Source organism: Bipolaris sorokiniana (genome assembly GCF_000338995.1).
Source record: "Bipolaris sorokiniana ND90Pr unplaced genomic scaffold COCSAscaffold_6, whole genome shotgun sequence".
NCBI lineage: Eukaryota > Fungi > Ascomycota > Dothideomycetes > Pleosporales > Pleosporaceae > Bipolaris > Bipolaris sorokiniana.
In genome coordinates this window covers 519480-536830 of record NW_006911900.1, presented here as the reverse complement: position 1 = coordinate 536830, position 17351 = coordinate 519480, and the positions used below count along the sequence as shown (strand labels likewise).

Below are 17351 nucleotides of genomic sequence, written 5' to 3'. Positions count from 1 at the left end.
CTGAAAAAAGATTGTAAAAAGTTTAGTTTTTTTGGGGTGGTTTAGGCTGTATTCAAATGTTGACTGGGCATGGCAAAATACATTCGAGTAAAAAAAATATACCTTTGACAGCAAAACTCAGGTGAGCACCATAGAAATTGCACATTGACGAATAAACCAAGGTAACCCCATCTAAATTATCTCTATAGAAAAACCACTAGAACAATACTCTCTATAAATACTCCACCTTTTAGCCCTCCCCCCTTACAACCTCCCATCTTTTTTTAATGCGCTTCCCCACCCTCAACCTTCTTCTCCGTGCCATGTCTAAAATCTGGAGTACTAGGCCGTGACCGCTCACTCCCAAAGAATGCAATATTTTCTCTGAGAGCAATATACTCGCTATCGGCATACCCCAACGCCTCTCTAATCTGCGTAGAATGTAATCCCTTGATCCTGCGAATCTCCGTAGCCGAATAATTTACGACCGCCCGCCCAATCTCAAACGGCGCAGGGTTATGCAACTCGAAGGCAGGGGGTTGGTGTGGAGACGACAGCTGATGGAGATGAGATGAAGACATAGAAGGGGTGAGAGGGTGTCGAATAGGGATGGGAGCGTGGACGGCGTGGGCTGCTGCACCGGGGGTAGTGGGGATCTGGCTTGGTGAAGTTGGAGTTTGGGACTGAGCGGATTTGGAGGAAGAGGAAGAGAGACGTTTTACAACGACGATGCGGACGGCTTCTTGTTGGGCAAAGTGACCGTCTACGTCTACGATTCCCGCAGGGAGGAGCCCAGCTTTGTCGCTCAGAGCGGCCCAGGCGCCTTGGTCGATGTAGATAGTACCGTGGGGAGCTAGGCCGTGGAGGATCCAGAAGTAGCGGTCGCGTATGGGGTTGGATATGGGGAGGAAGCGGGTATGCAAGGGACAAGGGTCTTCGGTTTGTGGGGATGACGCTCGTGCTAGTTGTTGCTGCCCTAGTGATCCTGTCGAAGCTGACAGATCTTGACTTGCTTCTTGAGATGGTGTGTGGGTACCATCTTCCTGGAAATTGGTGACCGAGTTCCGACTTGACATTCTCGACTTCCTATGCTTCTCCGCATGGGCAATAATACTCGAGATGTTACCTGGCTTGCTACTCTTGGTGATGACCGTAGTCACACCCGCGCTGGTTGCCAGTCTTGCTGCTACAATCTTGGTGCTCATGCCTCCTGTGCCGAGCGAACTTCCTGCAGAACTGACATCGGCCGCCAGCTCAGCAATATCCTCAACCACGGGGATGGACTTTGCATCCGGATTCGAACGCGGGTTCTTGTCATACAAGCAATCTACGTCCGTCATGAGGAAGAGGTAGTCCGCCTGCACCATGCCCGCCGTAATGGCACTCAGTGTGTCATTGTCGCCAAACTTGATTTCTGTAACCGCCAGCGTATCATTCTCGTTGACAATGGGAATGACGCCCATAATGAGCAGCTCAATAAAGGTATTCTGCGCATTCTGATACTGCGTGCGATCTGCAATGTCGTTCCTCGTCAATAGCACCTGCGCAATGGGCTGCTCCAGATTGCCAAAAAGCTGATCCCACAGGGACATCAGTCTACTCTGACCAATGGCAGCGAGTGCTTGTACTTGTGGAAGATGTTTGGGGCGGCGTGCGAGGTTCATGCGCCGTAGACCCACGCCAATGGCGCCCGACGAGACAATGACGACGTAGTGGCCAGCAGCACGCAGACTGCATGCTGTCTCGACTATGAGGGAGAGGATGGAGAGGAGGGGCTGGTGGGTCTTCTCGTCGACTATTGAGGAAGTGCCTGAGTGTGTTGGTTAGGTGCCCTCTTCTTTCTGTTGTGAAATCTGTACAATAATGTATTTACCAAGCTTGATGACGACGGTGAGTTGGCCGGGATGCTTGCGCATGTGGACAGCCATTGTAGCGGTGGAAGCAGGACAGTCGACACGGACAGTGCAGTTCTTTGAAAAATCTACCTGAAGAAGAATAAGCCCGTTCTTTATACTTTATATTCGCGCGCAACACATGACTGGAACGAGCCCAAACTTCCCTGTGCCTTACAGCACTACCGATCTTCGGGCTGCCCCTGCGCGCGGCGACATCTGCCCTCCGATTGGCTCCCCGCGCAGCCCACCACCCCATCCCCACCTAAACTTTTCGCAGCCGGGTCAATTCACCAACGAGCATCCCCATCCCACCAGCTACCAACATGTCCAAACCCGAGACAGCGCCCGATGGCGCCTCCCTCTCTGCTATGGCCCAGCCGCCGCCCGCCAAAATCGACCCCGTATACTACACCTGGTCGAGCGCCTTCAACATCCTGCTCGGCCGCATGACAGGCCAGCGCGACATTTCCCTCGAAAAGAACTACTTTGGCGAAATGGACACGATCAAAGCCGACTCCATCTGCCGACGCTGCGAGTCCAACAAAGAGTACCTGCTGCAATATAGCCCCGTCATCCGCTTCATGCAAGATGAGGTGTACAAGCTAGGCGGCGACCTGAACAAAGACAACATTCTGTGTCGCATGTGTACGAATGAGCAGAGCGGTGGATTCTCACTCGAACATGGCATTTTGCTGTGCGCCAACAAGTTTCGCAATCGTGGACATCAGGAGGATACGATGGCCCATGAGATGGTTCATGCGTGGGACCATCTCAAGTTCAAGGTTGAGCCGGATAACCTCAGACATCAGGCTTGCTTGGAAATCAGGGCTTCGACGCTATCCGGAGAGTGCAGGTTTGCCCGCGAATTCTTCACGAGGAACCAATGGAGGATTACCGAGCAGTTGCAGGCTTGTGTGAGGAGGAGGGCTACGCTGAGTATGCTGGCCAGACCAGGCATCAAGGACCAGGAACACGCAGGCAAGGTGGTGAATGAAGTCTGGGAAAGCTGTTTCCGGGATACCAGGCCGTTTGATGAAATCTACCGGTAGGTGGAACGTGGGCACGAGTGTACGATAATCTGTATTGGGAACCGTTGTTGTAAAAATGCATAGCGAACGGCGTTTGGCAGGCAAGTCTAGGAAGCAAGACAATCTTCGCTCAAGATGATGTGATGAAATTGAACATGAAATTCTGGTCTTGCATTCAATGATTAATGGAAACTGATATGCACAAGGTAAACGCCGATGAGATAAAGAAAGGCTAGCAAAAAACTCCGAGCAATGCGATCAGATCATATGGTTCCAGTGACTTCCGTGGGTTGCGCCTGTTCGCCGTCATAGCAGTTAAACGTAAAATAAATGGCAACCAGGTCTTGGCTTAGAAGCTCTCCTCAGAGTCGTCCGAACTGCTGCGGGACTTGCCTCCAGACGTACGCTCATATGCTCTGGGGCTGCCCTTGCAGTGTTTGACAATCCAGGGATGTCTCTCAACATCCTCCAGGGCAATACGCTTCTCAGGATCCAGTACCAGTAATCGCTTGATCAGATCCCGTGCTTCTGAGCTGACGAAGCTGGGCACTGTGTACTCTCCCCTCGCAATCTTGCGCTGTGTCATGACTTGTGTGTCCTCAAAAGGCGCCTCACCGACCAAGAATTCGTATGTCAAGACACCCAAGCTCCACAGGTCGACCTTCTCAGTGTAGTAGTTGTCCTTGCCGCCGCCGCGAAGCATCTCCGGGGGAAGGTAGTCAAGTGTTCCGCACATGGTGTTGCGGCGATTGTTGGGGGCGTGGACCGACCAACCAAAGTCGGAAATCTTGATCTCGCCGTGGATGCCGACGAGAATGTTCTCGGGCTTGATATCGCGGTGCATGACGTGCTTCTTGTGAAGATACTTGAGGGCGGCAGCCATCTGGGCAACGTACTGGGCAGCCTTCCATTCCGGGAAGCGCTGTTCCTTGCGCAGATGCTTGTACAGCTCTCCCTTTCCTGCAAACTCGAGGATGAGGAAGATGCGCTTGGCGTCGTGGAAATGACCGAACAACTTGAGAATGTTGGGGTGGGTGAGGTGAGATTGAATCTCAATCTCTCGCCTAACCTGCTTCTCGACCTTGCCCTGTTGGAGCTCGGACTTGTGCAGGACCTTGAGGGCGCATACAAAGCCGGAGGCACGCTCTTTAGCAAGGTACACGCGACCGAACTTGCCCTTTCCAAGCGGTTTACCAATCTCGAACATGCCGAGATGCCATTGCTTGGGGGTTGCGGGATTTGAGGGGACGCTGTACACGGCTGACTCGGTGAGGGTGCGGCGGTGAGACGAGCTGTGCTCCGAGGGCCGGCCGGCGTTTGCAGCAAGGTTGACCTTTGCGATGTTTGCTGTCTTTGCGTTTTGCGTCGCAATCTTCTGGAGAGGGATCTGGTGAGGCAGCTTCATGCGGTTGGCTGCTGATTGTGAGGTCGAAAGGCCAGCTACCGAAGGCTGGGTCTTGTTAGAACCGCTGACACAAAGCTCATCAGGCGGAAACATACCTTCTTGGCCTTTTGGTAGGCTGCATTAGACGCAGCCTGGTCGTCATTCTCGTCGTGGATCGTAGTGCGCTCAAAGGCGGCCTCGAGGTTTGCAACGTCAGCCATGGCGGTGTGATGCAAGCTGTAGCGACAGGAGACGAGTCGAGATCAGAGGTGGCAACCAAGACCTGATGCTTCACTCGGAGTGCGGATGACTCTTGGAGACGAGGGCGTGATTATCACCTGGAGATGGGGGATGGGTTCAAGGTTGTGGAGGATAGCACGGCCAACAAGTCATCAAACAAGTGGGTTTCGAGCGTTGCTATGGGTGACGGGGGCTTGCCGAACTAGGGCCTGGCGATCGGGGCATCGGGGCTTTGGTTCGCGCCCCACCCCAGCCGTGTCCCCGCCATCGACAATGCACTTATGGGTATAGTCATTCTTGCAAAGGGTGCCGTTTTGTCTTTGTCGCATCCGTGGTGAACACATCATCGTCGCGTGGCCTGCACCATCATGGCATCACTAAACGGCGCCCCTGAGGACACCGTCGCGCCCGGCCATGCCGACACATCCATTACCAAGGAAGGCTTCAAGATCACAACGCGCAAACTGCCAATCCTCAAGGCGGGGCCCATTGAAGAAATGACCAAAAAGCTGGGAATTGCGCCACCAGAAATGATCTTTGGCGACAACATGGTTCGAATCGACCATGAACAGAGCGGCTGGTATATCGAGTTCAATGCCTTTGACGCGCTGGACCGAGTTGACAAGACGGGCGAGAACATGTTCAAGGTCGCATATTCCAAGGAGTGGCAGCAGAACCGGTTAGTGATGGATATCTTGGAAGCAGTGCGCACCGCTAACACGGGCCAGGCAGAAGCAGTTTGAAGACATCAAAGAAGTTGTCAAACCCTTTGACTGGTCCTACAGCACCGACTACAAGGGCACTACCCCCTTGACACCCGCATTCGAGCCGACCGAGACGCAAATACCCCTCGCCCTGCTCAAGCGTCCCGACCCGATACACTTCTTCGATGAGCTCGTGCTTTACGAGGACGAACTGGCTGACAACGGCATTGCCATGCTCTCCTGCAAGGTGCGCGTCATGCCCCAGCGCTTGCTCCTACTTGTTCGCTTCTTCATGCGCCTAGACGACGTGGTTTTCCGAATTCGAGACACCAGGATATTCATCGAGTTTGCAGATAAGGTCATCTTGAGGGAGTATACGGCCAGGGAAGAGAAGTACGAAGAGGTGCGAAAGAAGTTGGCCGGCAGGAAAGAAGATGTACTGGCCGCCATGCGGGATCCGAATCGGTTGACCGAACATGTACCTATTGTCGAGCACAAGCTAGAGGGGCTGCAACTAAAGTGAGAAGCCGTGTGCACCATCAGTACAGGCGTACACACGTGTTGTCTGAATGCAAGCAGCGAGGATGTGCCTACAACGCAAGTCTGACTATTCTTTCAACAGGTGGGCTGGATTCGTCCGTCACACAGACCCTGCCTAGAGTTGACACTTGGCAGTTTACTATGTTTGCCCGAGCGCATTCACATAGTACATAAAGCGGACCCCGGGTAGTACTTAGGGGACGGCTCTGCAGGGTCTCTGTGGCCGACATGATGCTTGAGCTGATCATTGATACTTATAAGTGCCGGTCCGTTTCTTGTACGAGCAGGCAACCCGGGATATGTGGCTGTGCCTGATAAGGCGGGCATGTCGGACATGTCCATGACAAGACGCCATGTCTACCTAAAATTACTCTCCTGGTCTGCTTATTACACGTGGCTGTGTTACGGCTTGTAGGGCTGGCCACCATCATAGCTATGAGAAAATGTTCACTTATGTACTACACAGCCAGCCATGGGCACATGCCTGATTGTGTGCTCATTCTAGTGCAACTCGGCATGGAAGACTTGCATCTAGACCCAACTCCAGCCCGCTGCGTATAACAGTACTGCGGGAGCCGCAGCTGCAGACAATAGAACTACACACATTACGTCTGCCAAGTTCACTAAGCTGAGGTTATGCACAGCTGAGGATGCACGACTGAGACTGTACGTAACCTATCATATCTGAAAATCCGGTATTACTTCACTGTGAGAGCGATATGCTTGGGTACTTTTCAGCTCTTGTCACGTAAGAAGCCAGAATGCCATCCTGTTTGGTACAGCGCATCAGCGGCTTCATGCACGGTCAATCCTGTGCGTCGACACATGCAGTCCACTTGCATGTCAGCAAAGTAAACACCATGCCAACACTTAAAGATTTGCTGCCTAGCAGCTACATTCGTGCAGTCCGTCAAAATGTCCGACTGTTCGGCCGAACGCTTCTCAAAATGGTTAACAGTTGTTGGTACACCGCCCCTTTTGCACAAGATAAGTAAGATGAGAAGGTATGTTGCCAGCATAAGCCTATACGGGGTGAGCATACGTACCCATATCTGTTATATGACGTCTGGAATCCTGGTAATTTCGAGGGGCTTCTGGAGTAACCTGGGCAAAGCTTGAAGCCAGAACAGGCATGGGTAGCGAAGAGAATAGCGCGCGCCCCGAGAGACCCGAGCGATCATTTCGTCCGGGACTAGGGTAGTCGTACGCTAACTGGTCCATTCAACACCACAATGACCGGCCGTCCTTGACACGCACTCGGAACCAAACAATGCAATCATTGTCAATTTCCTGGCTTACAAAGACTTCTCTTTGCAAATTCAACCCTTTCCTACCAGGATATATTATTAAAACAGGGATTTCAGCTAATTTCTGTGTGTACCGTCCCATCAAAGTCATGTGTTTACCCTTGTATTCTTCTTTCGCATACGTCCGGCGGAGTGTATTACATACTACGTCACATACAAAGATCGACCGGACTAACCTTGGTTCCCAGGGTATCTCGGAGCGGCATCTCGGAGCTAGCTAAAGTCTAGACCAGCAATTCAGTGATGCGTATGGAGGATGCGATCGGTGGTGCCTTCGCTCGACCCACGTACTTGGGCCTGGGCCAGTAACGTTGGACGAGTACTCCTCATACCACTCGTCCGACCCATAGGTACGAAGTTTAGGAATACGGGTATGAGGAGATTCCGCTACCCGGCATGCTATGACCACATAGGTCCGAATAGTGGCCACCACACTGATATACCTTCTCGTCCCTATGTAAAAGAAGGGTTCAAATCGAACGATACTTGATTTCCCACGCCGGCAACAGCTATTGTGACACGCATAATGGCTTCCAGCTCTTTCGGCGAGGGCCTGTTTTCCTCTGGCCATTCATCACAACAACGAGACAGATTACAACAAGAAGACATATCACAACAACATGACGGTTCCTCCCAGCTAAACAAGGAGGAGGTAGTGCCCCTCGAACAAGTTGATACCTCCACTTCCTCCGAATCCTCACACACACGACATGGATCCAACGACGAGTCGAAAAGGGTCAAGAGAGTGGGAACATCATCTTCAGCCGACCATAGGGCCTCAATGGGTCTGCAACGTCGGATGACCCGGTCGGAAATTGACGAAGACGGAAGGCGAGAACTAGTACGCATCTTTTCAACAGCGTCTGCAAACGTCACCAGGCAATTGAGTATCCCGGCGCCAAACGACCCAGCGGTAGACCCCAGCAGCGATGCTTTCGATCTCTCCAAGTTTTTGAACATGTTCCGCCACCAGCTTGAGGGAGAAGGTATCGAGATGAAGAAGCTCAGTGTCGCGTTCAAGAACCTAGACGTTTTTGGTTCTGGAAATGCTCTTCAACTCCAGCAGACTATTGCAGATGTGTTCATGGCCCCCTTTCGGGCCAAGGAAATTTTTGGAAAGACCGAACGCAAGCAAATCTTGCACTCATTCAACGGTCTAATCCGGGCCGGTGAACTCTGCATTGTGCTCGGTCGACCCGGCTCGGGTTGTTCTACGCTGTTGAAGGCTCTCACTGGCGAACTACACGGTCTCGATACGGACGATTCAGTAATTCACTACAACGGTGTCCCCCAGAGTCGCATGATCAAGGAATTCAAGGGTGAAATGGTATACAACCAGGAGGTCGACAGGCATTTTCCTCACTTGACCGTGGGACAGACTCTGGAATTCGCGGCAGCTGTCCGAACACCATCAAATCGCCCAGGCGGAGCGAGTCGCGATGAATTCGCCCAATTCATGGCCAAGGTTGTCATGGCTGTCCTTGGACTTACACACACATACAACACCAAAGTTGGAGATGATTTTGTACGCGGAGTCTCTGGTGGCGAGCGCAAGCGTGTCTCCGTTGCTGAGATGTTGTTGGCCGGAGCTCCGTTGGCTGCATGGGACAACTCGACTCGAGGTCTCGACTCGGCTACAGCATTGAAGTTTGTCAATTCTCTAAGGGTCGGCTCTGACTTGACTGGAGGTGCAGCTGCGGTTGCTATCTACCAGGCTAGTCAAAGTGTATACGACTGCTTCGACAAAGCCACGGTTCTCTACCAAGGACGTCAGATCTACTTTGGCCCTGCGGACGAAGCCAAGGGCTTTTTTGAGCGACAAGGATGGTAAGAAACTACTAGCAAAAATTTGTAACATTGTACTGACATATCTTAGGTACTGCCCACCTCGACAGACGACGGGAGACTTCCTCACAGCCGTCACCAACCCAGACGAGCGAAAGTCCAGAAAGGGTATGGAAAACAAGGTTCCTCACACTCCTGAGGAATTCGAGAAGTACTGGCTCGAATCCCCAGAGTACCAGGCCTTGCTGGAAGACATTGCTGATTTCGAGGCGGAGCATCCAATCGATGAGCACGCTACTCTTGAGCAGCTTCGCCAACAAAAGAACCACATTCAGGTTTGTGTCCAAAAAAATACCTGCAATGTTTCTCTCATATTGACCGCCATCTAGGCCAAGCATGCTCGCCCAAAATCCCCTTACCTTATCAGCGTTGCCTTACAGATCAAACTCAACACGCGAAGAGCCTACCAGCGCATCCGCGGTGATATCGCTTCAACTGCAGTGCAAGCCGCTCTTAACCTCATCGTCGCTCTCATCGTCGGCTCCATGTTCTATGGCCAATCTTCAGGCACATCCTCATTCCAAGGACGTGGTAGCACCATCTTCCTCGCCGTCCTCTTCAGCGCCCTGACATCTCTTGGCGAAATCGCTGGTCTGTACTCCCAACGCCCTATAGTCGAGAAACACAATTCGTACGCCTTTTACCATCCGGCTTCCGAAGCCGTTGCTGGAATCGTTGCGGATTTACCGGTCAAGTTCGTACAGGCTGTGGTTTTCAATATCATTCTATACTTTATGGCTGGCCTACGCAGGACGGCTGGGCAATTCTTCATCTACTTCATGATCACATACATGTCGACCTTTATTATGGCCGCCATCTTCCGGACAACTGCTGCGGTTACCAAGACGGCAGCACAAGCCATGGCGGGAGCTGGTATGTTGGTTTTGGTCCTAGTCATCTACACTGGTTTCGTCATTCGCATTCCGCAGATGCCTGATTGGTTTGGCTGGATCAGATGGATCAACCCCATCTTCTACGCTTTCGAGATTCTGCTCGCCAATGAGTTTCATGGAGTTGAATTTCCCTGCGACTCGATTGCGCCATCAGGACCTGGCTACTCGCTCGATGGCAACAGCTTCATCTGCAACGCAGCTGGTGCGGTTGCTGGGCAAAATTTTGTTAGCGGTGATCGCTTTCTTGAAGTCTCCTACAGGTATTCTTGGAGCCATGTGTGGCGCAACTTTGGTATTCTCTGGGCATTCTTGATCTTCTTTATGGCCACGTATTTTGTTGCTGTAGAGATCAACTCTTCTACAACCAGTACCGCTGAGCAGCTTGTCTTCCGCCGTGGACACGTTCCAGCTTACATGCAACCTCAAGGCCAAAAGTCGGACGAAGAATCTGGTCAATCTAAGCAAGAGGTTCAGGAAGGGGCTGGCGATGTCAGTGCCATCGAGGAAGCAAAGGGTATTTTCACATGGCGAGACGTTGTCTATGACATTGAGATCAAGGGTGAGCCTAGACGCCTACTGGATCACGTCTCTGGATATGTAAAGCCTGGTACTATGACTGCACTCATGGGTGTTTCTGGAGCTGGAAAGACGACGCTTCTTGATGCTCTCGCCCAGCGAACGACCATGGGCGTCATCACAGGCGACATGTTTGTTAACGGCAAGCCCCTTGATCCTGCATTCCAACGTTCCACCGGCTATGTGCAGCAACAGTAAGCTTCCATCTAAACGCAATTTTTCCCCGAAGATACTAACCAGGTCAGGGATCTACATCTCGAAACCTCTACCGTTCGCGAGGCACTGCAGTTTTCCGCTATGCTTCGACAGCCCAAGAATGTCAGCAAGAAAGAGAAATTCGACTATGTCGAGGAGGTTATCAAGATGCTCAACATGTCCGACTTTGCCGAGGCTGTTGTTGGTGTTCCAGGCGAGGGTCTCAATGTTGAACAGCGTAAGCTTCTGACTATCGGTGTTGAACTCGCAGCGAAGCCCAAACTTCTTCTGTTCCTCGACGAGCCCACGTCTGGTCTTGACTCCCAGGTTAGTACTAATAACCTCAAATAACCTGCTCAGCATCACGAGTACTTATTGACTTTGCTACAGAGTTCCTGGTCCATCGTCGCCTTCCTCCGTAAACTCGCCTCAGCCGGCCAAGCAATTCTCTGCACCATCCACCAGCCCAGTGCCATCCTCTTTCAAGAATTCGACCGCCTTCTCTTCCTCGCCCGCGGCGGCAAAACCGTCTACTTTGGCGAGCTCGGCGAAAACTCACGCACCCTCCTCGACTACTTCGAGTCCAACGGCGCCCGAAAATGCGGTGAAGACGAGAACCCCGCAGAATACATGCTCGAAATCGTCAACGCCGGCAAGAATAACAGAGGCGAAGACTGGTTCAACGTCTGGAAAGCCAGTCAAGAAGCTCAAAACGTCCAGCACGAAATCAACCAGCTCCACGAATCCAAACGCAACGATGCCGTCAACCTCGCCAGCGAAACAGGAGCCTCCGAGTTCGCCATGCCGCTCGCCCTCCAAATCTATGAGTGCACATACCGCAACTTCCAGCAGTACTGGCGCATGCCCAGCTACGTCATGGCGAAGTTCGGTCTCTGCGCCATCGCGGGCCTCTTCATCGGATTCTCCTTCTACAAAGCAAATACCACGCAGGCAGGCATGCAAACCATCATCTTCAGCGTTTTCATGATTACTACGATTTTTACGTCGCTGGTCCAGCAAATCCACCCCTTGTTCGTTACCCAGCGCTCCCTGTACGAAGTGCGTGAGCGCCCGTCGAAAGCGTACAGTTGGAAGGCATTCATGGTTGCGCACATTGTGGTTGAGATTCCCTACGGTATCATCGCCGGTCTCATCACGTTTGTGTGTTTCTACTATCCGGTTGTCGGTGCCAACCAGTCGAGCGAGCGCCAGGGTCTCGCGCTGCTATTCTCCATCCAGCTTCTCCTCTACACATCCACCTTTGCCGCCATGACAATTGCCGCGCTTCCAAATGCCGAAACGGCATCTGGCCTCGTCGCGTTGCTTACGCTTATGAGTATCCTTTTCAACGGTGTCATGCAGCCGCCCAGCCAACTCCCCGGGTTCTGGATCTTCATGTATCGCGTTAGTCCGTTTACGTATTGGATTGCGGGTTTGGTCAGTACCATGTCGGCGGGGCGGCCGGTCGTGTGTAGTGCAACCGAGGTACTCAGGTTTGATCCGCCGTCGAATCAGACTTGTGGCGCGTACCTTGATGCTTTTGCGGCGAGGGCTGGGGGCGTGATTCAGAACCCTGATGCCACTGCTGATTGCCGCTACTGCTCGCTCAAGACTACAGATCAGTTCCTTGCTAGCACCAGGATCTTTTATTCGGAGCGCTGGAGGAATTTCGGCATCGTGTGCGCGTTTATTGTGTTTAATGCTTTTATGGCGATTTTGATGTATTATCTATTTAGGGTTGCGAATTTGAGTACGCTCATGGGCAAGTTGAGGGGATCGAAAAAGAAGGAGACGGCAGAGAAGACGGCAGAGAAGGCTGCGGTGCAGAGTGGACAGCCTGCTGGTGCTGTTTGATGGGTCTCATTGGACAGACAGGGGTTTGTTGGTTGATGGGAATAATATCAAATAGTATATAGTTCAGTTCAATATTTCTTGTAATTAGACAAATAATCTATCTTTTCGAACAATATCTTTCTCACGCCAATTCCTAGCTGTATTCAATCTATCCATTTCCTTGCTGTGATTCTGCAACTCCTCACATATGCACTTCGGCACCGTTTTAAACCTCCCCTCCCGCGTTCCAACGCCTTCACCTTTTCGTTTTTCTTTCAAAATATGCAGGAGATTCGGCATGCTGCGAGCATATAGACTACCAAGTGTTTTTGATGGTAATTCTTCAACCTTTTACAACATCTTATTCAAGCACAATAGTACGTAGGTTCGACTTATATCCTTGTCTGTGAAGTCTTCTTGATGTCAATGTATTCCCATGGTTGATATGCATGATTAATAGTGTAGCCTTTGTTTGATCTGGTATAGGCAGGGTTATAATATGGGTAGGAACTCCTGACTATTGAAGTAGTGTTAGTGTTGGTGGTTGAGAAGTGCCGATCGAAGGATCGGATGGAAAGTCGGGTGGCTGGTCGGTGATGGATCGGGAAAAACAGGGTACATGTACGGTATTGTGGGGACTACAACGGGACCTATTGAACCGGGCTGCTCTCTTCTTGCTATGTGATGCTCTACACTAGTCTTGAAGCGCTTAGGTTGTCGGGAATCAGGGCGCCGAGGGAACGGAAGGGAGCTAGGGAATCTAGCTTTGTTGAGTTGGGGTATGGAGGTCGAAGTGGATGGGATAGATTCCCAAAGAGGTAATTGTACCAATCGCTATGCAACGGTTTGGAGACGGCGTGTGTTAGACCCTTGAATATTTGGTTGCCGGTGTTATAGCGGGTTTGTGTATGAACGCCAACATTTAGGTTAGGCACCATTTCTCGAGATCATTGGTTGGCATTGACCAGGGGTAAAGCCTCACAAAAGTCTAATGTTTATTCTTGCCTTTGTCTTCGGATCGAGCTTCTGAGGAAGAGCCCCATTGATGACATGGCGCGCGGCTATTGCGCTTCGAGTGTTGGTTTTCTGTTACCCGGCAGGTAATGCCCACAGCCGTTAGGTAACGGGTTTTCCCTACTTAACGGGTCACCAAATCTTGCATACCGGTCAAGTCAACACAGCGGTCTTCCAAGCACATCTCCGCAAAACTATACATTACAAATGGATTCTCCTCATTTTGAAATGTATTGCCAAGTGCGGGAATTTCGGCAGCAGCTATGCGTTCTGTCGTTGTCTAGAAGACGTCGAAGACTTTTCTTTCATCCAGAGACTAACGCTCGAACTGACAATCCTAACCGCGTCCGAGGCTCAACTTCGGGCCAAGCCATGTTTATTGCGGGGAAGCCAGCCAAGGTAGTGCGTCTATGTGGAGTTCTGGAGCCGATCCCTATGTGATAAAAGGTGGATACTGGGGACTTGAGCAGGACGCATTGCCTAGAAAAGCGTAGCGTATGCTGAAAGCACATAACGCTTCCCGACGCTTGGATCGATTCTTGCAAGAATCTTCAACTTCCCTGCAGGCCTCGTGACGAAGGCACGTATCCTGCAGTACCCGTCGGGACTTCTACTCGGCGATACGAGCATGTTTTCTTCACCCCGCTCCACTCCACGGCGGTGGATGAAAAGCTGGGGCCTTGCGTAGAGAAGCTGCGTTGTCATGAGAGACAAGTTATCCCGAGCACAAGCTTTGTTGTAGTAACAGACCATGGGAATCATGGCTTTCCCATGGCGTAAGTAAGCCTGTACTAAGTTTCAAACATCTTCCAGCGCCGTGGTAAAGAAAACTGGGTTCAAAGCAGTAGGTAATTCTTGCGGCTCGGAGCGAGCTACCGAGAACATGGCTATGACGCGATTACAGACTTGTTGGTCGGACCGAGTCATTCACCCCACTGTCACGATCCCCGCAAATCCACACGAGTCATGCGGCTCTGCACTCCGACTCTTACTCGGATGGACTCCACATGCATCTGCCGAAGCGCAAAACTGTCGAACCGCCATCTTGGCAGTCACTCCGCAACCAATCCATGACGTCGTTATTGGCAACAGCATTATGAACATGGTATGGAGCGAGTTTGCGGAGACTCCACAGCTCGGACGGGTAAACTTCGGTCCTTAGAATGCTTGCATCGTGGGCCTCTGAACGTGTCAGTCTTGGATTGTAAAGTGGTACCGGCGGGCGACTTTGGTCCGGGGGCGAAGGAGCAATGGTGCTATATAAGTGCCTCAGTGCAACTGCAATCATGGGTATTCAGGCTTTCGATTCACCTTCGACTATCTGGAATCATGGCGCCCTCTGTCGTATCTAAGGTGCTCTCGGGCTCTGCCCTCTTGGCTGCAGTCAGTGCTCAGAACTTCGGAGGTGGTGGTCGCGGTGAAGATGCGTTCAGTTACGTCCAGCCGCTCAACACTACCATCCTGACCGAGTATGGCTCCTCGCCGGCTGTATATCCTTCACGTAAGTTTTCCTAGAGATGATTGTTAGATCGTCGGACATGTCTAATAACTTGTGCAGCGAAAATTTCTGGTGCTGGAGGCTGGGAGATGGGTCTTGAGAAGGCAAAAGCTTTCGTGGCTCAACTCACTCTAGAAGAAAAGGCTGACATGGTCACTGGTCAAGCCGGCCCTTGCGTTGGCAACATCGTTGCCATTCCCCGCCTGGGCTTCCCTGGTCTTTGCCTTCACGATGGCCCTCTTGCCATTCGCGTGGCTGATTACGCAAGCGTCTTCTCCGCCGGTGTATCCGCTGGTGCTTCATGGGACAAGGAACTCATGTATGAGCGCGGCTACGCCATGGGCGAAGAGTTCAGGGCAAAGGGTGCTCACGTCTTCTTGGGTCCTGTCGCAGGACCACTTGGACGTTCCGCCTATGCCGGCCGTAACTGGGAGGGCTTTTCCTCAGACCCTTATCTCAGTGGTGTAGCTATGGAGAAGACCATCCTGGCATCTCAAGATGCAGGTGTACAGGCTTGTCCTAAACACTGGATTGGCAACGAGCAGGAAATCATGCGTAACCCTACCTACCGCAAGGACGACAACACCGAACAAGCGCAAGCTGCTATCTCATCCAACATTGATGACCGCACCATGCACGAGCTCTACATGTGGCCGTTCGCCAACGCTATCAAGGCCCGCGCTGCTAGCATCATGTGCTCGTACCAGAGAATCAATGGATCTTACGGATGCCAAAACTCTGCTTCACAGAACGGTCTGCTCAAGGGTGAGTTGGGCTTCCAAGGATACGTCATGTCCGACTGGGGTGCGACCCACTCGGGTGTTGCTTCTATCGAGGCTGGTCTTGACATGAACATGCCTGGTGGACTTGGTGCTTACGGTTTGAACTTTGGTGTCCCATCTTACTTTGGCGGCAACATCACTCTTGCTGTTAACAACGGCACTGTCAACGAGTCCCGCATCGACGACATGGTCCTCCGTATCATGACTCCCTACTTCCAGCTCGGCCAGGACAACGACTTCCCCTCCGTTGACCCTTCCTCTGCTGATCTCAACACTTTCTCTCCACGAAAAAGCTGGACCCGCGAGTTCAACCTTACTGGCGAGAAGAGCCGTGATGTTCGTGGCAACCACGCCGAGCTGATCCGTCGACACGGTGCCGCTGGCACTGTCCTGTTGAAGAACGTGGACCGTACCCTGCCTCTCAAGGCACCCCGCAACGTTGCAGTCTTCGGTAACGGCGCCAGTGAGCTTGCTCGTAGCTCTGTCCTTAACCAGCAAAACTACGAGTACGGCGCCATCTTTGCTGGTGGTGGCTCTGGTACCGGCCAGAACACCTACGTGATCACGCCCCTCACCGCTATCCAGCAGCGTGTTAGGGAAGACCGTGGCATTGTTCAGTACTTCCTGAACAACACCCACATCATCAACAACAATGTCAGCACCCTCGTCATCCCACGCGATGTACCAGATGTCTGCATTGTCATGCTCAAGACCTGGGCCGAGGAGGGTGATGACCGCTATCACCTTGGATCTGACTGGAACGGCGACAAAGTTGTCGAGTCTGTTGCATCTTTCTGCAACAACACCGTCGTCGTTACCCACTCCTCCGGCATCAACACCCTACCATGGTCTGACCACCCCAACGTCACCGCCATCCTGGCCGCTCACTTCCCCGGTGAAGAATCCGGCAACTCCCTCGTCGACATCCTCTACGGCGACTACAACCCCTCTGGCCACCTCCCCTACACTATCGCTAAGAACGGTGACGACTGGAATGCGCCCCCCACCACCGAGATCCAAACCGACGGCTTCAACGACTGGCAGAGCTGGTTCGATGAGAAGCTCGAGATTGACTACCGCCACTTCGACATGCACAACATCTCCGTCCACTACGAATTTGGCTTTGGTCTCTCCTACACCACCTTCTCCATCTCCGACATCAAATCTGCTCCTGTCAAGGATGCCATCACCTCCAAGCCCGAGGACCTTCCCATCCAGCCCGGTGGCAACCCCGCTCTCTGGGAGTGCATCTACAACGTCACCGTCTCCGTCGCCAACACCGGCGACGTCGCCGGCGCTGCTGTGCCCCAGCTGTACGTCGGCCTACCTTCTTCCGCCCCTGCTGGCACTCCTGTGCGTCAGCTCCGCGGCTTCGAGAAGGTGTACCTTGAGGAGGGTGAGACCCAGAGCGTCAGCTTTGAGCTTATGCGCAGGGATCTGAGCTACTGGGATGTTGTTAGCCAGCAGTGGGTTATTCCCGAGGGCGAGTTCAACATCTGGGTTGGCCTCAGCAGCCGTGACTTGAAGGTTCATGATAGCTTTACTGTTGTTGGACATTAGAGGAGTAGCCTGGGAAATGGGGTTCATGTCATTATGAGTATATGAATAGATTATTAATTTCTATTATTTGAAGAGTCA

General features: G+C 52.2%; 6 protein-coding genes across 6 annotated transcripts; 4 read left to right on the top strand and 2 right to left on the bottom strand.

Annotated features, from left to right (window-relative positions):
• Window positions 1-140: 140 nt before the first annotated feature.
• On the bottom strand, window positions 141-2005 carry COCSADRAFT_189836 (uncharacterized protein). The gene is made up of 2 exons (XM_007701172.1): window positions 1853-2005; window positions 141-1789 (listed from the first exon to the last, which is right to left on the bottom strand). The coding sequence occupies exons 1-2, from the start codon at window positions 1905-1907 to the stop codon at window positions 264-266; spliced, it is 1581 nt and encodes a 526-aa protein (XP_007699362.1). The 5' UTR covers window positions 1908-2005; the 3' UTR covers window positions 141-263.
• Window positions 2006-2197: 192 nt separating this feature from the next.
• On the top strand, window positions 2198-2923 carry COCSADRAFT_25783 (uncharacterized protein; the record flags this gene model as incomplete). The annotated part of the gene is made up of 1 exon (XM_007700858.1): window positions 2198-2923. The coding sequence occupies one exon, from the start codon at window positions 2198-2200 to the stop codon at window positions 2921-2923; it is 726 nt and encodes a 241-aa protein (XP_007699048.1).
• A 328-nt stretch (window positions 2924-3251) lies between these two features.
• Window positions 3252-4507, bottom strand: COCSADRAFT_170635 (uncharacterized protein; the record flags this gene model as incomplete). Its single annotated transcript, XM_007701171.1, has 2 exons — window positions 3252-4352; window positions 4403-4507. The coding sequence occupies 2 exons, from the start codon at window positions 4505-4507 to the stop codon at window positions 3252-3254; spliced, it is 1206 nt and encodes a 401-aa protein (XP_007699361.1).
• Window positions 4508-4894: 387 nt separating this feature from the next.
• COCSADRAFT_88302 (uncharacterized protein) lies at window positions 4895-5753 on the top strand (the record flags this gene model as incomplete). The annotated part of the gene is made up of 2 exons (XM_007701170.1): window positions 4895-5205; window positions 5255-5753. 2 exons carry the CDS (start codon window positions 4895-4897, stop codon window positions 5751-5753), a joined length of 810 nt encoding a protein of 269 aa, XP_007699360.1.
• Window positions 5754-7548: 1795 nt separating this feature from the next.
• On the top strand, window positions 7549-12551 carry COCSADRAFT_140984 (uncharacterized protein). Its single transcript, XM_007701169.1, has 5 exons — window positions 7549-8904; window positions 8954-9197; window positions 9252-10585; window positions 10637-10913; window positions 10977-12551. The coding sequence occupies exons 1-5, from the start codon at window positions 7604-7606 to the stop codon at window positions 12438-12440; spliced, it is 4620 nt and encodes a 1539-aa protein (XP_007699359.1). The 5' UTR covers window positions 7549-7603; the 3' UTR covers window positions 12441-12551.
• Window positions 12552-14653: 2102 nt separating this feature from the next.
• Window positions 14654-17351, top strand: COCSADRAFT_36171 (glycoside hydrolase family 3 protein). The gene is made up of 2 exons (XM_007700924.1): window positions 14654-14934; window positions 14992-17351. The coding sequence occupies exons 1-2, from the start codon at window positions 14763-14765 to the stop codon at window positions 17271-17273; spliced, it is 2454 nt and encodes an 817-aa protein (XP_007699114.1). The 5' UTR covers window positions 14654-14762; the 3' UTR covers window positions 17274-17351.

Excerpts from the sequence above, each read along its gene's own strand:
- COCSADRAFT_36171 (XM_007700924.1), top strand. The coding sequence starts at position 14,763 with ATGGCGCCCTCTGTCGTATCTAAGGTGCTCTCGGGCTCTGCCCTCTTG. Across the intron at positions 14,935-14,991 it reads GCCGGCTGTATATCCTTCAC|CGAAAATTTCTGGTGCTGGA; the intron begins GTAAGTTTTCCT and ends TAACTTGTGCAG.
- COCSADRAFT_189836 (XM_007701172.1), bottom strand. The coding sequence starts at position 1,907 with ATGGCTGTCCACATGCGCAAGCATCCCGGCCAACTCACCGTCGTCATC. Across the intron at positions 1,790-1,852 it reads CACCGTCGTCATCAAGCTTG|GCACTTCCTCAATAGTCGAC; the intron begins GTAAATACATTA and ends CAACACACTCAG.
- COCSADRAFT_140984 (XM_007701169.1), top strand. The coding sequence starts at position 7,604 with ATGGCTTCCAGCTCTTTCGGCGAGGGCCTGTTTTCCTCTGGCCATTCA. Across the intron at positions 10,586-10,636 it reads ACCGGCTATGTGCAGCAACA|GGATCTACATCTCGAAACCT; the intron begins GTAAGCTTCCAT and ends TAACCAGGTCAG. Across the intron at positions 10,914-10,976 it reads CGTCTGGTCTTGACTCCCAG|AGTTCCTGGTCCATCGTCGC; the intron begins GTTAGTACTAAT and ends ACTTTGCTACAG.